Genomic DNA, 23,007 nt, shown 5'->3' with positions numbered 1-23,007 from the left:
TTTTGCAAATGTAGCAAGTAGCTTACGATGTCTTTAGCAGATGCATGTAAAGGTTGAATTTGATTATTATGGCAATAATAAACGAACCTTTTCCACTTATTTGCATAGCAATGTCTCGTGGTTGGTTTCCTAGCTTGTTTTATGACTTCCATACATTCTTGTGTAAGGTCTAAGTGTACGAACTCTAAGACCTCAGGAGCCAAATTGCTACATTCAGCGATGCTGGATTGGGGTGTCTGATCTGTTGATTGTGTTGAGTTAACAGATCTGGTCTGTTTGGTAGTTTGACATGAGGTACTACTGAGAGGTCTAGTAGTGTTGTGTACCAAGGAACTTGCCCAAGTTGGTGCTATGAGTATGAGTTTGAGTTTGTTTTGACTCAACTTGTTTACTAGATATGGAAGGAGTGGGAGAGGGGGGGAAAGCGTATGCAAATATCCCTGACCAACTCATCCATAATGCACTGCCCAGAGACTGATCTTGTGGGGACCTGGATGCGAAGCTTTGGCATTTTGCATTTTCTTTTGTTGCAAATAGGTCTATTTGTGGTGTCCCCCAAATTTGGAAGTACGTATATAGTATTTGGGGGTGAATCTCCCATTTGTTTTGGGGATTTGTTGGTGATCCCGAGAGAGATTGTCTGCTAATTGATTCTAAATTCCTGGAATAAACTGTGCTATTAGGCGAATGTGGTTGTGTATCGCTCAGTGCCATATTTTCTGTGTCAGGAGACACAACTGTGTTGAGTGTGTTCCTCCCTGTCTGTTTTGACAAGAATGTGTTTGTGGCTTATTATTGGTTGAAAAGCTTTTAACGCTAGAAATACTGCCAATAGTTCTAGGTGATTTATGTGAAACTGTTTTTGCTGAGTGTTCCATTGTCCCTGAATGCTGTGTTGATTGAGGTGTGCTCCCCACCCTATCATGGAGGCATCTGTAGTTATTACGAATTGAGGCACTGGGTCTTGAAAAGGCCACCCTTGGTTTAAATTTATATTGTTCCACCATTGAAGCGAGGTGTATGTTTGGCGGTCTATCAACACTAGATCTAGAAGTTGACCCTGTGCCTGTGACCATTGTGATGCTAGGCACTGTTGTAAGGGCCGCATGTGTGACCTTGCGTTTGGGACAATAGCTATGCCTGAGGACATCATGCCTAGTAGTTTCATTACTATTTTGACTTGTATCCTTTGGTTTGGATATATGACCTTTATTACATTGTGAAATGCTTGTACTCTTTGTGGACTTGGCGTGGCAATCGCTCTTGCTGTGTTGATCGTTGTCCCTAAGTATTGCTGTGTCTGACACGGTTGAAGGTGTGACTTTGTGTAGTTGATTGAGAAACCTAGTCTGTGTAGGGTTTCTATGACGTACTTTGTGTGTTCTGAACACCGTTTTAGTATGTTGGTTTAGATTAACCAATCGTCTAGATACGGGAACACATGTATTTGCTGCCTTCTGATATGCGCAGCTACTACTGCTAGGCATTTTGTAAAGACTCTTGGCGCAGTAGTTATTCCGAATGGCAACACTTTGAATTGGTAGTGTACCCTTTGGAATACAAATCTTAGGTACTTTCTGTGTGAAGGATGTATTGGTATATGGAAATATGCATCCTTGAGGTCTAGTGTTGTCATGTAGTCTTGTTGTTTGAGCAGTGGGATTACGTCTTGTAATGTCACCATGTGAAAGTGGTCTGATTTGATTTAGGTATTTAATGTTCTTAGATCTAATATAGGTCTTAGTGTTTTGTCCTTTTTGGGTTTGAGAAAGTACAAAGAGTAAACTCCTGTTCCTTTCTGTTGGATTGGTACTAATTCTATTGCTCCTTTCTGTAGCAATGCCTGGACCTCTAGTCCTAGAAGATCCATGTGTTGTTTTGACATATTGTGTGTTTTCGGTGGGACGTTTGGAGGGAAATTGAGAAATTCTATGCAATAACCATGCTGGATAATTGCCAGTATCCAAGTGTCTGTTGTTATCTCCTCCCAATGTTTGTAAAAATTGCTTAGTCTCCCCCCCACAGGTGTTATGTGTTGGGGATGTGTGACTTGGAAGTCACTGCTTGTTTTGAGGAGTTTTGGGGCTTTGGAACTTCCCTCTATTCTTTTGGAATTGTCCCCCTCTATATTGCCCCCGAAAACTTCCCCGCTGATATTGGCCTTGATAAGTGGGCCTTGCTTGTGAGGTTGTGGCTTCTGTAGGTTGACCTCGAAACCCTCCTCTAAATTGTGTTTTGCGAAATGTGCCTCTGCTCTGTGGAGAGTAGAGTGCGCCCATGGCTTTTGCCGTATCAGTGTCTTTTTTAAGTTTCTCAATAGCAGTGTCCACCTCCGGGCCAAACAACTGCTGTTCATTAAAAGGCATATTCAGCACGGCTTGTTGTATTTCCGGCTTGAATCCTGATGTACGCAACCATGCGTGTCTCCTTATTGTTACTGCAGTATTTACTGTCCTTGCAGCTGTATCTGCTGCATCCATTGCTGACCGTATCTGATTATTTGAGATACTTTGTCCTTCTTCCACCACTTGTTGTGCCTTTTTTTGGAACTCTTTGGGTAAGTGTTCTATGAAATGCTGCATTTCGTCCCAATGAGCTCTATCGTATCTTGCCAGAAGTGCTTGTGAATTGGCAATGCGCCATTAGTTTGCTGCGTGTGCTGCAACCCTTTTCCCCGAATTTACGACTCTCCTTGTCTGGAGATGGAGCGTCTCCCGAGGTATGAGAGTTTGATCTCTTGTGAGCTGCCCCAACAACCACAGAGTCTGGTGTTAATTGCTACGTAATATAAACATGGTCTGTTGGCGGTGGCTTATACTTCTTCTCCACCCTTGGAGTTATGGCCCTGCCTTTTACAGGATCCTGAAATACTTGTTTGGAGTGTTTTAGCATTCCAGGGAGCATAGGTAAGCTTTGGTATTGGCTATGAGTGGAGGATAGTGTATTAAATAAAAAGTCATCCTCAATTGGTTCTGCATGCAAGGTGACGTTATGAAAAGCAGCTGCCCTTGAGACCACCTGCGTGTAGGATGTACTGTCTTCAGGTGGTGACGGCCTCGCAGGGTAACAGTCTGGGCTGTTATCTGATACCGGAGCATCATAAAGGTCCCATGCGTCGGGATCATCTTGACTCATTGCAGTATGAGTCGGGGATTGCATCAGTGGTGGAGTGGCTACCGGTGATGTGTGCATTGATGGTGGTGGAAAAGGTGGCGGAGTTGTTTGTCTTGCTACCTTTGCCTGTGGCTGCTTGACCTTTTCTTGAAAGGCAAGTCTTCTTTTCATTTTAATTGGGGGAAGAGTGCTTATCTTCCCTGTGTCCTTTTAAATGTGGAGCCTCCTTTGAGTGTAGTCTGGCTCCATTGATTTAAGTTCTTCTCCGAACTTATGTCCTTGCAATCTGTGTAGGAACCTGTTTTCGGTTCCGAGGCTGGATGTTTCGGAATCAAAACTTTTTCGGTCGCCTTTTTGGGCTCCGAGGAAACCTTCTTTATTTTCGGCGTCATGGTGTCTCGGTGCCGACGTCTTACTCACGGTTTTCGGCGTTTCTTCAGGATCCAGCTCGTCTGAGTCCGATTCCTGAATGGAGAAGGTTTCTTCTTCCTCCTCGAAACGCCCTTGTCCTGTCGGCGCCGACGCCATCTGCAGTCTTCTCGCTCTTCGGTCTCTTAATGTATTCCTCGACCGAAACGCTCGACAGGCTTCACAAGTATCTTCCTTGTGCTCTGGAGACAAACACAAGTTACAGACCAGATGCTGATCTGTATACCGATACTTGTTGTGACATTTTGGGCAGAAGCGGAATGGGGTCCGTTCCATCAGCCTTGAAGAGACAGGTGGCCGGGCCGACCAGGCCCCGACGGGGGATCGAAAAAACCCCGAAGGGCCACTGGAGCTCTTCAAAAGTCGGTGTCGATCTGTTGTAACTAACCCGATACCGAACGCAAACAATACCGACGATTTTTCCGAGATTCTAACTAACTTTCCGACCCGAAACACTGAGCGAAAAGGAACACGTCCGAACCCGATGGCGGAAAAAAAACAATCTAAGATGGAGTCGAGGCCCATGCGCAATGGAGCCGAAAGGGGAGGAGTCCCTCGATCTCGTGACTCGAAAGACATCTTCGAAGAAAAACAACTTGTAACACTCCGAGCCCAACACTAGATGGTGGGATGTGCAAAGCATGTGTATCTGCAGCTACACATGCCATCGAACTGGAACAAACATAGGGGTGGACTGTGCGCCTCGCCAGAAGTTAGAGGACCAGAAGGTCAGCACGAGAAATGAGGGAATGATTTTGAGAAGCTATAGTTCTCGGGTAGCATGGGGTCTCGATTTAGAGAAATGTTGATGGCTAGTTGTGCTTTGATGAATATGACTTCTGAGGCTGCGATGTGTATCTGTTTTTGTTGTTTTCTCGCAATAAAAAAACTCCAAAAAACTAAATTAAGGTCCCACTGTAGCTTCACAGAAAGGGCAGGTAGAAACATAAGCAAAAGCCCATTTGAGAAAAGTAGCACATCAAGTGTTAATTGAATAAAGTGAAAAAAGCCCCGGGCTGACAAATAACCATTAACTGTGTCAACATCAAAGCTTTGCCAGGTCAAAAACCGTACAAAGAGTATCAACTTGCATTTCCTTACACCAGGAGACAAATTTTGCCCAACTGCATTAATATGCATATTTCTGTGGAGGGGCAGCGAGCAGCTAAAATGAACATCCACCTATTCTGGTGAAAGACTGAAAACTTGCGGATGGTTTCAATCAAGCTCCATGCATGGAGATGGGGACTGTAGATGTTTGCGGACAATAACCTGCCCTGCTGCTGGGGCAGCAGATTTTTTACAAAGAGGCAATAGGAATGAAAGGCATACGCCAACCCCCCCCCCAAGCCTAGTCCGGAGCTATCAGAATGAACTGTAGGTACCAAGGGGATGCCCAGCTGGGAGAAAACACACTCAACCACCTTTGGGTGCAGATGCTTTTCAAGGTCGGCAGGATGAGACCTGTTGAATTTGTCTTCCCTGATGTTGAGGGATGCTGCCAGGTGACTAACCGTGAATCAAATCCAATGAAATGCCAGCTACAGCCAAAGCCTCAGAGTCTCTAAAAAGAGGGTACAAAACCCTACACCACCAGTTTTGTTTCAGTATCACATTGCATTAATGTTGTCTGAGAACAACTGAATAGTCTTCACCCCATTATTGAAGGTACTGAGCCACTACTTTGGAGATACAAATGTTGTCCGAAAGGCATGCCGAGAGCCTGAATAGGCCAACAGACATGTGGCACGTTTAGGATACCATAAACCGAAAGTCTTACAAGCCTCAGAACCCCCAAGGCTGGAAGAGAAACTTTTCACCCAAAACACCCTACTCATAACCTGAATGTCCACGAGTTGTTACTGGACAAAAACAGACTTCCAAGCATTGTTCCCATGAACGGCCCCTTTTAAGGGAATCCTAAGCACATAGAATTTGACTTTCCGATAGAAAATCACAGGGTAGGCAACAACAAAACCGTTATCTGCAGAGTGTTCATAACTAGTTGTTGTGAGCCCACTTTCAACAGGCAGTCATGAAAGTAAGAGAAAACATGTGTCCCTGACGTGCACAGGTGTAGAGGGTGCGCCTGCTGCAATGAGGGCGAAAACACCTAGCTCGTCCCCCAATGTGGCGGGCGCGCCCATTCTCATGTTCACAAACAGCCTCCCACTTGACCAGGATACTAGAATAACTTCCCTCAAGTAACACCACCTTTTTGATACCGCACTAGTTTTAGTAGCCTATTTCAACATTTTCTCTCCTACCAAAAACAGTAACCTTACCAATATGGCTACTGTTTGTGAGGCACAGGGGCTTTCCGCCCATTCTCTGGCAAATTTACCCATTCTTATGCTTATAAACCGAATCCCACCCACTCTGAATCCATGCAGACTAAAACTGACTTCACAAACCCTCTCCCCTTTTCTCTTGTGGAGAGACACACTGCCCCTTGCTCTGCATGATACCCCAAAAGAACTTCCAGCTTTTTTGGACAGCTCGACCACCTGCGGCCCCCTCCAAATCTACCACTACATTAATGATGAAAATTAGATAGCGTAAGCTGCAGCGCTACTTGGGGCGTTTATCTACCTTGGAGCATCTGCTTCAAACATAAGTTTAAATAATGTATTTTTCTGACATCTTCAGTCACACCTTTGTTTTCTGACACGTGGACTGTGAGAGTGAAAAGGTATTTCTTTTAACCACATGTATTATTACTATTCTACTCATGATTACCCTGGCAATTTAGCTAATGTCTTACATGACTTACTACAGCTTCATTTCCTATAGGAATCCATGAGTATACTGGATGACTGCAGACCTAATCCTAGAGTCTTAGAACAGTTGTACCCGGCACCACAACCTTTTGGGGATTTCACCATTTACAAGCTCCCTTAATATGCCTGTGGAGGAATTATAAAATGTTTGTTGTCTTCCTGAGCCACCACATGAGCATCTGCTGTTCTGTCCCCACCCCTTGCTTGGTAAGGGGAAGGCAGCTCCATGTCAGGCAGCACCACAGGTCAGCTATTCAGCTAGATCACCATTCCTGCTCCTCCCATCATGCCAACCCCCATGATCACTGTGAAGGTTCTCCAGCGTAACTCACATTGCTTGTGCTCACAACCCCCCTATGGTGAGAAATATCCATAAGAACAGCTGCCACTAGAAATCTAAACTTCATACTTATTATTAACAAAAGAACACACTTTTGAATAATATTTGTAAATAATCATTATTTTAAAATGTTTGGATACAGTCTGTGAAGTGGCTCAAAATAAAAAGTCCTGCAGGACGGAGTAGGCAAAATAGCCCTCCTGACGGGCCAGACTATTGAGGCACTAGTGCTGTTTGAAGATGTGAACTGATACCAACTTAGCTGAATGGAAAATGTCAAGGACAGGAACTGTGCATGCAATCATACTGGTGCTGTTGGAGTCATCCCGCAAGCCTTCTGGAGGCTGCTTCTTCACCAGTGCATAGCAGATCTTTTTGCAGAAAGCAAACCATTGAGAGATAGTGTGTTTTTGCTGTGCCTTGTGCTTCTTGTAGCTACCGGAGACACGAGGAAGGTAGGCCCAAGACAGGCGCTAACGGCCCAAAGGGCAGACGGTCGAAGCCCAAATCGATAAAAGCATAGAGAGCACTGAGATAGAAAAAACACAATTGAATACAATACCATTGGAACAGAAAAGGCAGATTGTGAAACTGAGTCGAAAGAGGGAGCGGAGGAAAACGTGTCCAAACCGGACGGCAGAGAGGAAACAATCTAACAAAGGAGTCAAAACCCTTGTGCAATATCACTGAGAGGAAGAGTCACTGTATCTCATGACTTGAAACACTTCTTCGAAGAAAATCAACATGCACCACTCCGGACCCAACACTAGATTTCAGGATTATGTAGAGCACATGTGTCTACAGCCGCACATGCCATAGAAGAGAATGTCTCCTCGTTTTCCACCTCTATCTCAACTCCAGAAGCTTCAACTGCCTTTTTTTACCAGTTTGGTATGTGGAGATATCATGGGGGAAAGAGACTGCCTTGAACCAAAAGTGATTTAGACTTGATGTCTTCCCGTGGCATTTCCCTTTGTGGCTCCTCTAATTCTAGATCCTCAGGGTGGACACCTAAGATATGTTCCTCCTCTTCTCCTACATCTATGTCTTGAACCTCTTCTGTGATTTCTCCCTGTTCTTATGCAGTGTCTCTCGCAGGTTTCTCTTAAGGATTGTCAGTCAAAGTTCTTCAAAGGGAGTCATGTATTCCTTAAACGGCCTCTTTTTACTCATAAACGTTTCTATTTTGACCTCCACAATCCCTTTTTTTTCCTTTGACATTAGAAGTCTTAGGCTCCCTCTGAACCTTTACTTTCGAGGGCTCTTGCCCTTCCTTCCCTTTTCACACTCAATCAACCTTGGAAGTTGAGGCGCTGCCTTTCGGCGTATCCTTCCCAGTAAATTTACCAGTCACCGTAGGATGAGAAGTGTTCTGAGCTCTTGCGACTGGTAGTCTTCTTGGTGTTGAGGGCTTTGACTTCGGAGTCTTGGGTGTCTTGTCTTTCAACAGATTAGATTGTTTTCGGTCACAAGGCACTCTGGGCTAAGGGTCATCACAATGCGTCTCTTCGACTTCGAAAATGTGTTGTTCTTTGTTTGGTTTTACCCCGGGCCTCCTGCGCCTCTACCTCATCATCATAGGAGAAAGCCACTTTCTCCATCAGTGGAGCATCTCTTCTTTGCTTTTCTATTTCTGACATGTCTGTGTTGGCCTAATGTGCCCAAAGTAATTTGTCCCTGTGGACTAGTGTTTATGGCTTAAAATATGAGCACGGGACACAGGCTTTTGACTTATGGTCTCGAGGAAAACAGAACACTGCAGACTAGATGTTCGTCGTTTAGGGTGAACTTCTGGTGGCACTTCAGGCATAATTTAAAGAGTGTGCTCATGCTCTAAAATGGTGTTGCGGAACCCCCTGGATCCTACTTGAACCAATAAACATTCAAGCCCTCCTGACAGAAACATTGTGTGTCGTTATGTGTTCCTTCAACTGCTTTTTAAGATTGTTCAAGGACTCTTTGACTACTTCTGAAGAAAAAAAAGGTCAGGAGACTTCTAATGCACCCCCATACTTAATGGCAAAACAAATCTAAAATGGTAACACTTACATGGGCATTGTGGGATTACGGTTGTCATCATAGGTATGCCATCCAATTGACCTCAACCGCAAGCTTAAGAAAAATTTGAGAACAATAGGTACAAATATCACTCTTTCAAATGTTTTTAAGAGTTTGGATTTGCGATCAGGCGATGAAGTAGGGAAGGCATTAGGAGTAATTTCGTTGGTGAATGCCTATACAACCAGCCTCTCTGGCATTGGGTGTTAAGTGAGAAAGGATGGCGAAGGGCGATGGTGAGGTGCAACCTGGCAGACCCAAACAAGTTTTCGCCCAAGTGCCCAAAAGAGCCTTCATAAGGGCCTCATTGAGTAGTAGCAGTTGCTCTGTGGGAGCATGCCATGGCTGAAGTACTTCAGTTAAGACAATAATCTTTACTTTTGTAGTAGGAAGTTGTAAATCTAGAACCTCTGCTGCTCTTTGCATCACAGTAGTGAAAGAGGTACTTTCCACTGTGACAGGCGTGGAGGGGAAATAAGGCCCATAATGGGGAAGTATTCAACCCAGTGGCATTCTAAAGCTCTTTATGACAATTTTCTTAATCATACTGGGGCACACAGTTTTACCCTTCATCACAATGATCACCGTTCTGGTATGTGCTGAAAAGATTATGGAAAAGTCTGGGCCCTTTCATGTAATAAGGGCAACGTATCTGAATTCGAAGGGTTGCCCAAAGATATGTACCGGTCACAGCCAGACGAATTCTTGGTTGTGGTGGTTCTGCTCAGTTGCATAGCACTAAAGGCTGCGCATTTTCATCCAGTATCAATCGATATGGGCATTGATGTGAAGGGGACCGGTGCAAGAAATGGATTAGAATGGGAGTGGGCACTTAAGTGGGTGCAGAACCCATTGCAGGTCCAAGAGTCACATATAGCGCAGAGGGTGGACCTGCCTACAGATTCGTGGGACCTGAAGGGGCACCAGAGCTAGTGGGTAAAGTACCAGTTATACCCAGCATGGCCTCTCTGAAGCCTTCTACTTGCTGATGTGATGATATTGCTGCTGGACCTTGATATTCAAGGGTAAAAGAGGACCAAACTTGGAATCTGCTTCGATGGAGACTGGGAGCAATACATAGAGGCATGTTGACACCCTCACATCCTCTTTGGAGTGCAAGAGTGGAAGAAAATGGCAGATTCCCACTTCCTCTTCTAATGCTTTTTGTTGGACTAACCCGAAGACTCTGACTGCAATGCTGATCTGCCACAGGAACGACTTTGAGAGAGGGAATGGGTCTTTCCTTTTGACTTCAACCGATTACGACATGGAGCCTTCCTTCAGTTTAGCCTCACAGTCCCATAAGGCCTTTGCGTTAATCTGGGCATGGTTGTCATAGGCCTGGAGAGTCGTGGTTTGACCCCAGGCACCACAACCAGACTTTGTGAAGGTTTATCACAGAATTCTGTTTGTAAAAGTACCTACACAGTTTAAATCCTCGTGTTTTATGGGGTGCCATTTTCCCTTGCACACTAGATAATTATGTCTTAAACAGTCAGGAACCAAGGAGAAACTCTAAACCTGCATATGCGGTTGCGTAAAAAAAGGAACTGACTTCTGCATTCATGGGTGGCCTATATTTGTGGCTCCGCTCATCATTTCCGGGTCGGATTGACGTCACAATAGAGATTATGAGACCGGCATGCAGGAGAACTGCTTTAAAACTTCTAGATTCAGTCTGACAAAAGGGAAATATTCACAAGATGAGAAATTTGCAGTTAAAAATATCCATCAGAAACCTTTTTTTAGATCCTTTGTATCAACCCTCCAGCCCTTAGCAATTTCTAAATAAAGGTCAACTCATCGAGACAACATCTTCTGTAAAAGTCTGCTATAAACATGTCCTATACGATACTATTTTTTTCATAACAGTAGCTTGCCAAAATGAGTTCCTAATTTTAAAATTATTCTTAGTCTAATTTCTAAAGAAGAGACAATCAGAATAATATTGCAGTTCGAAGAGCAACGTCCTTCTAAGTAAAAAACAAACTTATTCAGTGAAATTGGTAGGTTAGGTAAAGAGGAGTTAGTAACACCATTAAGCTACCTTACAAGTTGGACTTACCTGCAGCAACACTGCTGATATCCCAGACCCTTAATCCCTCCTTCTGGCCTCCAAAGGAATATACAAATGGTAAATCCGGGCAACAAGCAGCACAAAAGAGAACACCCTGCAGAGTCAAAACACATTTGGATTAAAAATGTTCAGGTAAGTTAAGAACAAACCGTTTCTAGCAGTTAGGTTAGTTTGCAGTAGTATAATGCAAACCTCCGCGTTCAGTTATTTTTGAGGCCGCTACTAGCAAATACCAAAAGAACATTGCTCTGTTGGCTGACTGGTAGAGGCACATTGCACTTAAATGATAATGTAGTACACACCACTGACAATCAGCATACAAATTCTTAGGTGAGACTGAAGACCAATATTACTTAACTTGTGTAAAGTTCTTTCTGAAGGATATCTCCGCTTACATCTTCAAAGATTTCCCAGACCTCAGACTATATTAAGAACATTTTGAGCAATGCTCTATAAAGGAACCAAAGACGCTTTGACATGGATTGGCCAATGACAATGCCATAAATTAAGCAGAAACTCCTCAAAACGGAGTTGCCCATGACAGTGAAGAGAGTTCTTTCCATTTTTGACAGAGGCAATGTAAAAAAAACAGAGTACCCAAAAATAATACAGGGGTGTGGAATTTATTAAAATATCTACTTGTCCAGGGGACAGGTTGCTTCTCAAATCTACTTGTCCTGTAAAAAGATCTACTTGTCCCTTTGGTGCCATGTGTGGCGACAAATTATGGCAGCAATCTCATTATGTAAGAGCTCTGATAATAGCCTCTCTGATTATGCCAGGGCTACTACCATAATAGGGCTTGAATACTTGCAGTTTCAATCCCTACTGTAGCAATTTCCTTATTTTGCCACCTTTCTGCAGATCTGCATACTGGGGCTGGAGGAGGCAGTAAGCAATAGTTCCAGGGCTGGAATGCCTTTGAGTCTGCAAACCTACTAACCTGCATGTTTTAAAGATTTTCACCAGCTTCTCTCTAATATTTTCCCATAATAAGAACGTTGGACGTTTACTCCTGACAATGGCAGAATTAGAACTTCTTCCAGGGTTGGGAAGAAAGTGGCCGGAGGGAAAATGAACTTGCAGATGCTCAATAGATTTTCACATGAGCAAATCTACACATGCGGATTTACCCATGCTAAAATACAGTTCACAAATATTTTATAGGGGTACGACATATACCATGGGTGCACTTTTGTGACTTTCTTTAAGAATTTGGGGCCACATGTAGGTAGGTTCAGATTTGCGAACAGCAAATAGCGAGTCGAAAATCCGAATGTAGGATGGTGTCCCTGACACCATCTGTGATTCGCAAGGGCTTCGCAAATGGCCACCTAGTGAATAATCATGAGGTGGGTCGCAATTTGCGACCTCCTTGTGAATAGCGGCCCTCACAGGGATGGTGGCCTGCTGGAGACAGCAGACCACCATGTCTGTGACTGCTTCCTTAAAGGAAAACGAGATGCATTAGAAAAACGAAAAATGAAACATTTTCGTTTTTTCAGAGTAGGCAGTGGTCCGCAGGACCACTGCCTGCTCTGAAAAAATGTTTACAGTGACATTCACAATGGGGAAGGGGTCCCATGGGGACCCCTTCCCTTTTGCGAAAGTGTTAGCACCCATTTGAAATGGCTGCAAACTGCGATTGGTTTGCGCCCGCGGTCACAAAACAATCCTACATTGCACTGCGAGTCACAATTAGGAAGGGAACACCCCTTCCTAATTGCGAGTCGCAAACCCGTTTTGCGATTCGGTAACCAGGTTACTGAATCGCAAAACTGGGTTTGTGCATCGCAATATGCTTTTTGCACATCGCAAACAGCTACCTACATGTGGGTCTTGGTCCCTAATTAGGTCTGGTGTTAACAAAGACATTTTGTTTAATAAAAACTTCTATTTCTCTTTCTTTTGGCTGGCTTTACTGTGAGTGATTGCATTCTGCTCTTCCACAAGGAGCATATTGGCACACAAAGTAGTTTTGTTCAGTGTCAGGAACTACAGTGGCAATCAGTGACGTAACGAAACTGGAGGGTGCCCCTTTGCAAAGAACATGGAGGAGCCCCCTCTCCAGACTCACTCAGGGCAGGTGCTGTGCTGAAGGGGCCCCCTGGAGGGCGGCTGCGGGGCCTTTGTTATGCCACTGGTGGCAACGTGTGCTTTTAGAGTTAAAAAAAATGTGGGTTTTTTTTTGCCAGTGTTTGTTACAATGTTGAGGGCCTGGTAGCTCCCACAACAATAAAGTGTTACAAAAGCCATGTCAAAACAAGACACGCATTGATGAAACTAAAAGACTTATAAAAATATGTCAGATCAGTTGGCTTTGTCAGTGTTTGTTTATTTTCATGCTTCTCATATTCATGTTGAAAATGGTTACACTGATTTTCCATTAGAAATATTTTTGGGAAATACTAGCATGCATCAACACATTTTACTAAATGACACTTCATTTGCATCTAATCAGAGAACATTCTGGGAGCATTATACTTAGCCTCATAGCCTAAAGTTTTCAAACATGTGTATACACAGTTGTTTTTTTTTGTACTGGAACCAACGTCAGTAGTGAAGTGTGACCTTAAAACATTTATTTACAGCACTCACCCTAATAATGAAGGTTTTCAAATAATGAACCATAAATACAAGTTCGAACAGTATTATCTTTTGGAAACACATTACCTCAACTGCAGAGAGTTCCACTCTCTGTAAACAGGCAGCCAAAGGGTTTGTGCTGCACAGCGGTGGGCCTACTTGTCCCAAGGACAAAGTAAACATAAAAACTTGTTGCCCTTGACCCCAAACAAGATGTCCCGGGCGAATTACATCATAGTAGAACACATTTCTCTAACAGGAGAAGGTGCCGAAAAATCTGCAATGATCTGGGATAGGCCAATGTCACTCGGAAAGCGGCTACAACACCAGCAGCTCTAGTGGGTAAAGGGCAGGATGTCTTTCACAAATCTCTAGCACACACCCTCAAAAAGATTCTACTTGTAGCACACTCAGTGCTGTGATGTGGAATCTTACGTCAGACTTAGGCTGCAGATTCTCACGCAATGAAAACAGTTGAGAGGAGGATTCTAGCCAGTCAAAGGGTGTTCAACAACGCGAAGGGCGCTTTGTTTTCCCATAATCTGATTAATGGTTCAAGGAGGGAAAAAGTTGATGCGAATGACTGACATCTTTTAGACATGAGAATAAAGACACATCTTTTACTGAAAACAAGCACAACTTAACGAAAAAAATTGAATAATATGAAGCAATAACCACAGGGAGCTGCAGACTCTGATATCTGTTGTTATCATAAAAAGGACAGTTACAGATATCGGCAGTCTAAAAGACCAATGCTGACAAATGCCCCAGCTCAAGCCTTGATGCCTCAGAATAAGTATATGAGGAACCTGTGAGAAAACTTATCAATTAGAAAAGGTAATGTGTCCCAAGATACTTTTACAAATAAAAAAACTGAAGGAGCTATCAGAAGTGAAGGTGCACTGTGACTACCTTAACCTTGCATTAGTAAGGGAATGTTATGAATAGTAACCCAACTGGAACATTTGGCTCATTTCTTCAGGAAGATGCATTTCCCCATTCTGTTATTAAGTACATATTCTACAGCCTTTGATTGTATCTAGTATAGAGAAGTAAACTAGGTCACTGTATTTGCTTAAACAAGGCACCTTTTTTTTTTTTCAACAAAAAAATGTTTGGCTTTCTGGCAATAGCTAGTTATTCACTCACTCGACAAGCACACTACGGCTTCCCATGCGTCTGGGGATATTTCTGATGGCTGCTATGTTCCGCGGATTTCTCACCTTATGAATATCTTCCAAGCGCCAGACTAGATCTGCAACTATTTCTATAGCAATAGGTCCCCAGACAAATTCTTGCCCATCCAGAACGTGACAATATGTGGAGAAATTCAAAGCCCTAGCAGGCATAATGTTGTCAGGTTCTGTTTTTAAGCACCTCATCGATATGGGTCCAGAGGTCCTCTCTGTGTTTCACCAACAAAGTTCATCAGCTTAAAAAGCAACTATGTCAAATATCTACTACGAACGTTTTGGGGTTTAAACCCAGTGCAGATGCATAAAGTAGACGTCCTTATCGGACTCACGTGACATCTGCATTTAGTGTGCCACATTCAAACACTAGATACCTTATACCTATATCACAGTGGATGACAAATAGTAAACCAGTATGAAAGAGGGGAAGAGAGGAAATGGATAGGATACGTCATCCTGCATTAATTACTTACAAACCCAGAGGTATCCTACACACTAACAAAGTCAAAACTCTTAGTGGTGGAAAGTTTGGCCCTATGTGGTAGAGGCAAATATTTTTTTCAAACAAATAAATAAGCAATTGCATCTACCATATGGGGTTAGGCTTTACGCCCACTAAGGGTCTTGGCTTTGTTAGTGTGTAGGATACATCCAAACACTATCCCTTAGTCTTGATCCTTGATGCACCAACAAAAGCAGGGCTAGGGAATTAATCCCGCTTGACACCCAAAAATGTTGATTTCTGTCAGGTGCAAGAAGATTTCATGTCTATTTTGTCCGACAGACAACTAAACATTAACTCAAAGTAAACTGGGACAAAGCTGCAAAACTTCCGTGCTCACAGCCCAAAACAGGAAATGGGTGGATTTGCTGACATTTGTAGACTGTCTAATAAGAGATAGGAAAGAATGCCTTGGTGAAAGTAATCAAGTTCCATGCATTTCCCATGGAAAACGATTTTTGTAATGAATTGCACATGTCCAGGTTGAACACAAGGTGCTGGGCATACCAAAGGTTGAAGTTTAGAAACATGCACTAATAAATATTACAGGGAACAGTGAAAGGAGTTCTTCTAATGCACCTCAGTCATGTACTCACTGATATCGAAGTACTGGAAACCACTAACAGATATGCCAATACACCTAAAATCTGAATAAAGAATGCTCTGCTTTTTCTACAATCAGAGTCACAAACAACTTTGCAGTTGCACTGGTATTGATGCATGCCCCCACCCTTTCACTTCGATCAGAGGTGTAAATTCAGCACTACAGTGCAGTTGCACTTTAAAACTTTTTTCTTCTTTAGCCACATGGAAAAATACCTTTCGCTAGAATCCCACCAAATTAGGTGGTGTTTTCTCCTCACTGCCACCCTGGACCAAGATTTAGTTCAGCCTTTGGGATGAACAAATATTTGGCCACATCCATGATGAGAATGGGATGCCATTTGTGAAGCAAAGTTGAAATAAGCCTTGTCAAAGCAGGGCTGGGAAATTCATATCGACTGAGACATGTTGATTTCTTTCAAGGACAAGAAATGTAATGTCTATTTTGTCCGACAGACAACTAAACGTTAAATCAAAATAAACAGAAATAAAGCTGCAACACTTTCGTGCTCACAGCTAATCAAGAAGTCTTGGCATGGGAAATGTGCAAGTAAGTGATCCTTTCATCAATCCCCTCAGGCCCTTGCCCTCACATTATTTTCACCAACTGCGAGAGTTTGAATGATTTGGCCTTAACAGGGCAGGGTCATTTATTTACCATGCATTATAGTGCTTGAGTGTCTGGCGGGGGGCCACGTTTGTTTACAAGATAAATAAGAGGGAGACGCTGCAGTACCAAAATATCTCCTTTGGAAACCAATCTTGTGTCCTTTAGAGAACTGATAATGTGTGCATATAAAGTGGAGGGCCATAGACCTGCAGGAGATTGACTAAAGCCTTTGATGCTCAGTTGGGAGAACCGAGTTGAAATATACTGTAAAAGCATTTTGACCTGTCACTTTAAAGCTTTGATTTCTGCTGCTGTGTTATTGTCTTGCAACTGGTTAAACTGGTGTAAGCTGTCAGGGGTTTCACTACATTTGTCACCTGCTGTGAAAAACAGGCTATACAGAACGATGGCCTGGAAAACATCCTGACATTTTTGCAACTCAGTGATCAAGCATGTCCAAGCTCAACCCTCTGCTGAGCGATGTGGACCCCATCCCTGCGGCAGAAAGTACTTGTGAATGTGAGTACTCCTAGCTCTAGCTGTGGCTTTCTAGGAGGGCATGTATGGAAAATGTCACTTACTCAGTGTACATCTGTTCGTGGCATTAGTCGCTGCAGATTCACATGCTGTGCACAGTCCGCCATCTGGTGTTGGGCTCGGAGTGTTACAAGTTGTTTTTCTTCGAAGAAGTCTTTTCGAGTCACGAGACAGAGGGACTCCTCCCATTTCGAGTCCAAGGGAACCAGCCGGTCAGTAAGCTTCGTGACTTTTCTATTAGCACAGTCATCGCTGAATACTTTAGTATAAACACCACCAGGAACTAACCAAACCAGACTGTGCCACACTACAACCAGACATGCAAGATGTTCCCCCCCAACGCTGTACACTTTCTACAGGAACTGTACAGGAGCTGTGTTTGGATGGTATATTGGGTAGGGAGGGGGGGTGGGAGAGCTCATTCACAGAAGATGTATTTCTCAATGCGGCCTTAGAAGCAAATTTCCTTTATTTTTATATATGCTGATGCAAACACAAAGTACAGCAACTCCCCTACTAGCAAGGGGCCAACTATCAAACAGATGAGTACTGGCCCCAAAACCTTTGGTGCAGTGTAGGAAGCTGGCTATCTACGTAGTGTACCAAACGTATGGGGACACTATGCAGACAGTCCAAGCAACCCTTATTGGTTTACATGGGTTAAAAACATAATCCCAAATGCTCTCTTTTGAGGTAGCATGGGCAAGCAGTTAAGGCTTAATGGAGGGTGGTGCCCTACATTTGTTGAACACACAGTCAATAAATGTGATACACCCTCAAGAAGAAACTCAAGACCAATGTTTAGAAAAATATATATATATATTTTTTTTAGAATGTTTCAACACCAGAAAAACTTTAAAGAAGGTAAGTACTGCTGCAGTGTATCCATTTTTGCACGGAAGTAACAAGTTCACTCCAATGCACTTTTACGCGGTGAAGAACTTCCTTTGGGTGAAGTGCTTTTACCGTATAAGGGTCTTTGCATTCAATTTGCGGGGTCCCCTTTAGGTCGTAGGGTGCCCAGAGGGGCAAGGTCACAAGGAAGACCAGTAGCTTGGTCTTACCTGTCTTGGGTCATCCAGATGCAAAGGTGCCGGATGGGTCAGGTGCCTTCAGCACTGCACAGGTGGCTTTGGGGGGGGGGCGGTCACGTGGAAACAGGATACAGAGGGGAACTTGGGGACAAGTCCAGGAGCTCCCACAGCTGGCTCGGCTGTTGGAGGTCTTGGGAGCAAGGGAATACCGTCTGTTGTCTTGGACACGGGCTGTGGAACTTGGGTGCAGCGGGTTTTGGTCATCGTGTGCTCCTGCATCAAAGGCACCCACGGTTTTCAGTTGGACTTGCATGAAGGGAACACAAACTGGGCAGCTGGTCCACTCTTGCGATGCTGACGTCCCTCAATGGCTGGTCTCGGGTTGCGGCACTGGTGTCTGGTCTGGACTCAAATAAGCGTTAGCTGCTGCAAGGGGTCTGGTATCCCAGGTTTTGGTGCGGGACAGCTCCGGTAGGTCCTGGGGTCTTCGCAATTGGTGAAGAGATGGGTCGGTACTCCTGGAGCACAGTGACCTGCTCCTGGGCGACTGCTGCATCAGTGGACCTGGTGGTCAGCAGAATGGTGAACAGGACATTATAGTTGGTCCTGCAGTGAGCAGGGACGTGGCACCTTCACTTCAAGGGAGATGCTGGAGGCCCTCCAAGGCTTCTGGAGGATGCACAACTGCCACGATTGTCAGGATAAGAGCAGGTAAGCAGGCAGAGTTTTGTGCCAAAGTCCACCAGCAATCTGCAATTCTTGCTTCTTCGACTCACCTTGGTCCTCCTTCTTCTTTTGTCAGACAAATCTGTTCTTCTGGTGTAAACACTCAATTTATGGGCATTCAGGGGAGTGCAGGCTAGTAGCCAATGGGCTACCTACTCCTGGGGTGACTACATCTCCTATATGACCACTTCCGGTGGGGAGTGGGCATAACCCTGTCCCAGAATTCCTAATTCCAACAAAAACAAGATGATGGAACCCTTCCTTCGTGGAGCACATAAGGCACCCCACATTAGGGGTGTGGCTAGCCTGGCAGTGCAACACGCCTACTGCATAACTAATTTCACGCCTGTCCTGGTGCCAAATGGGCCTCAGGACAGGGGGTGGCATCTCCCAGGTCTGGGGGAAGCCAGGGTCACATATCAAAGGTAGCAGGGACTTTGAAATCCCTGGCCTTGGTATGCAGATTCACCAGCCATCCTGCTGAAAGAGGTGATAACACCTTCCTCTACAGCAGGCATTGTTTCTGGCCTCTGAGAGCATGGGCTCTCGCCTCCTGGGATCAGAAACATGTCTGTGGTAGGAAGCTGGCCAATACCAGTCAGCCAGCCAGCAACACTAGATGTCTAGCAAGTTTTAGGGTGCACTTCTAAAGGTTCCCTACGGGTGCATGTCATAATAAATCAAAGACTGACATCAGTCTGGATTTATTAAGACAAGGTGTTTGATACCAAACACCATAGGTTCCAGTGAAGCCATTATGTTGCTGGGCAACTCGTGTTGACCAGGGCCCAGCAGATACCTTAAGATGGCTTCTCTGATCACTTGCAATGTCTAAGTAATTTAGACATCACAGGGGCATATTTGCTCATGAAGATATGTCCTCACATCAAACATAATGCATCCTTCCTTAGGGTTCTAAGTCCTGCTGTAAGGGTGACTTACATATATTAGAAGCAGGGACTTGGGTGTGGCACACAACGTGTGTGCCATGTCATGTTTTCACTCATGGCTTGCACCATGACACAGTCTGTGATGGCAGGCTGTGTGCAATTTTTAGACGGGTCCCATACGGTGGCACAATATGTGCTGCCGCCCTTACGGACCTTCTCTACTAACCAGGCCCTAGGTACCAGGGGCACCATTTACTAGGGACTTAGAGGCACTACAGTGGGTGCCAATTGTGCACAATTAGACCTTTTACCTTAATAAAGAGAAAGAGCACTAGCACTGGGGACCTGTTTATCAGGAACCTAGTGCACCTCAGTAGAAAGGGGCACTTTCCTACATGCAGACTGGTCCATCCTCCATTAGCTGAAGAGCTACTGGTCAGTCCACCACTAGCAGAGAGGGACTGTGACTAATGCTTCTTCTCTTATATCTTCATCCACATTCCGGCAGGCTACCAGACCTTAGTAACAGCACTGCCTTGTGTCATCCCTGATCCAGGCAGCAACCTCTGTTTGGAAAGTGTATAATCATTGATTGCTTGAGGGTAGACCTGGTGCAGGTATAACTGCTGCTCAAAGTGTGCATAATGTATGTCTACTGGGCATGCGAGTCTCACCAGCGTGTGCAAGCAAGTTTATGAGGAGGTAGTATCTCTGTGCTTGGGGTGACTGTGGCAACCTACAGGGGATATGTTGTCTGTTTACAGCAGTTCTGTGTCTGTGATGGTGTAGGTGTCTCTCTGCAGGATGTTCATGCATGTCTAGGCAGGGCATCTATGTCTGCACAGAGGCAGTGTGTCAGCACAACAGTGTGTCTCAGCCGACCCTTTGATGGAAATAGCTAGTTATTCGCTTACTCAACAAGCACAACACGGCTTCCCATGCGGGTGTGCCTGTCAAAAGGGAGTGCTTGGGTCTATCTCTAGAGGGTGTGTTTATGTTTCCATGGGGGTTCGGGGAGGGTATATTTCTAGGGGTGTGTGCCTGCATGTGGTTGTGTCTGTGCAGTAAATTATGTATCCTTCAATGCATCTTTAGAGTAGTGATGGGTCTGTACAATGTTTTTTTTTTAGTATGCAGTAGGTGTGTTTGTCCTGGGAGTGAGTCATTGCAATTGGGTTGTGTAAGGAAATGCCTTCCTTGGCATGGTTACCCCCTGACTTTTTGCCTTTTGTTGATGCCAGTTATGACAAAGTGTTCTGGGACCCTGCTAACCAGGCCCCAGCACCAGTGTTCTTTCCCTAAACTGTACCTTTGTTCCCACAATTGGCACAGCTCTGGCACACAGATAAGTGTGCCAGATAAGTCCCTTGTAAATGGTAACCCTGGTACCAAGGGCCCTGTTGCCAGGGAAGGTCTCTCACTGCTTGTGGCATGGGTAAGTCACCCCTCTAGCAGGCATTACAGCCCTAAGGCAGGGTGCACTATACCACAGGTGAGATCATAGCTGCATGAGCACTATGCCCCTACAGTGTCCAAGCCATTTCTTAGACATTGTAAGTGCAGGGTAGCCATAAAGAGTATATGGTCTGGGAGTCTGTCAAACATGAACTCCACAGCGCCATAATGGCTACACTGAAATCTGGGAAGTTTGGTATCAAACTTCTCAGCACAATAAATGCACACTGGATTTATTCAGAAATGCACCCAGAGGGCATCTTCGAGATGCCCCCTCAATACCAATCCGACTCCTAGTTCTAGGCTGACCAGTTTCTGCCAGCCTGCCACAACAAGACGAGTTTCTGGCCACACAGGGTGAGTGCTTTTTTCACTCTGTGGCTAGGAACAAAGCCTGTACTGGGTGGAGGTGCTTCTCACCTCTCCCTGCAGGAACTGTAACACCTGGCGGTGAGCCTCAAAGACTCATGCCTTTTGTTACAGCACCCCATGACATCCCTGCTGTGGAGTAATGCCAGCTGGATGGTATGAATCCCTTTCAGCCCCATGTTTCCAAAATTGTATGTTCTGCACCATCTCTTGCCAAGTGAGTCTCACACTGGTTACTGTCAAGGTTACTTGTCCGCCTTCTCTGCTTTTGCTACAAAGTCCTCCTTTTTTATGATACATATAGAGGCAAGTTATCAGAATGTTTTTTCAACTTGTTTCCTTCCAATCAATTATTTTTCCACATAGGAATTTTAATCTTTTGTTAGTCCAGGAGCGTAATGAAACTTGAAGGGGGGCCCCTCTGCACAGTACACAGAGGGGTGTCCCTTCAGACTCACTCAGGAGCACTCAGGCCAGGGTACTGTGCTGAGCGAACGACTGGAGCTTAGGGCACCCAGCACCACGGGGGCCTATGTTATGCCCCTGATTTCCCTCATTATTCCACTGTAGGTGATACATAATTGGCCGGTTCAACTGGGGGGGGTTCAAACCATTTTTATAGTAGCTATATCACTTTAGTCTGTGGGATCAATGGGCTTCAGGCCCTGAGTCCATCCATCCACCCTTCTATTCTGTCCGGTTCTGTGCATCTGTGCCTGGTTCTGTGCAACTGTCCTTAATCCCTACCAAAGATGGTGATTTTTTTTTCTTCTAATGCCAGCCTATTACTCTCCCCTCCTCTGCATGCCATCAAGGGAGGAGAGACAGCAGAGGCTGGAATCTAGGTGTGCGTTTTGTTATTACATTGACTGCACAGATCAGGACAGAATGGATGATCATCTCTTTCTTTGTTTAGCCGGAGCAAAGAAGGGCAAGGTGGTACCCAGGTTTGCAAGCCCGCATTAGATCCACCTTTGCATTATGATCTGTTACACCTTGGCCAACAAAGACTCTGTAAATGCTAGTCTCTCCCACTCCCCAAGGCCTACAGCTGCTTCCATTGCTCTCACCAGAGGTGTTCCAGTAGTGGACATCTGCCAGACAGCTACTTTGTCATCCTTGAATACATTAGCAAAGCATTAATGTCTCACATCCGCTCCCTTCCTCCTGGAGGACTCATTCATAAGGTGATAAATCTGAGGGAAGAAGTATCCATCAAAAAAAATGAAAATGTCACTTACCCAGTGTACATCTGTTCGTGGCATCAGTCGCTGAGATTCACATGGTATGCATGAGCTCGCCATCTGGTGTTGGGTCGGAGTGTTACAAGTTGTTTTTCTTCGAAGAAGTGTTTTCGAGTCACGGGACCGAGTGACTCCACCTTCTGTGCTCATTGCGCATGGGCGTCGACTCCATCTTCGATTGTTTTCCCCGCAGAGGGTGAGGTAGGAGTTGTACTATAGTAATAGTGCCCGCGCAATGAAAAATGTAAGTATGTACCTATTAAAGGATTAAGTAATATATATACAAATGTACAAAATTGAAGGTAACTTCTGAACTGCTACAGGCTTCCGGGGAGGTGGGTGGGTCCATGTGAATCTCAGCGACTGATGCCACGAACAGATGTACACTGGGTAAGTGACATTTTCAGTTCGATGGCATCTGTCGCTGTAGATACACATGGTATGCATAGACTAGTAAGCA

General features: G+C 44.7%; 1 protein-coding gene across 1 annotated transcript in view; it reads right to left on the bottom strand.

The window, feature by feature from the left end:
- The window catches only part of PWP1 (PWP1 homolog, endonuclein), a 320,357-nt gene that overhangs the window by 4,089 nt on the left and 293,261 nt on the right, over positions 1–23,007 (bottom strand). The window contains exon 14 of the mRNA XM_069228384.1: positions 10,787–10,892. Coding sequence (XP_069084485.1) covers positions 10,787–10,892 — 106 coding nt within the window. The remainder of the gene's footprint in view (positions 1–10,786; positions 10,893–23,007) is intronic.

Source organism: Pleurodeles waltl, chromosome 4_1 (assembly GCF_031143425.1).
Source record: "Pleurodeles waltl isolate 20211129_DDA chromosome 4_1, aPleWal1.hap1.20221129, whole genome shotgun sequence".
NCBI lineage: Eukaryota > Metazoa > Chordata > Amphibia > Caudata > Salamandridae > Pleurodeles > Pleurodeles waltl.
Note: the sequence above shows the minus strand (reverse complement) of the source record. Positions and strands in the feature narration are given on the sequence as shown.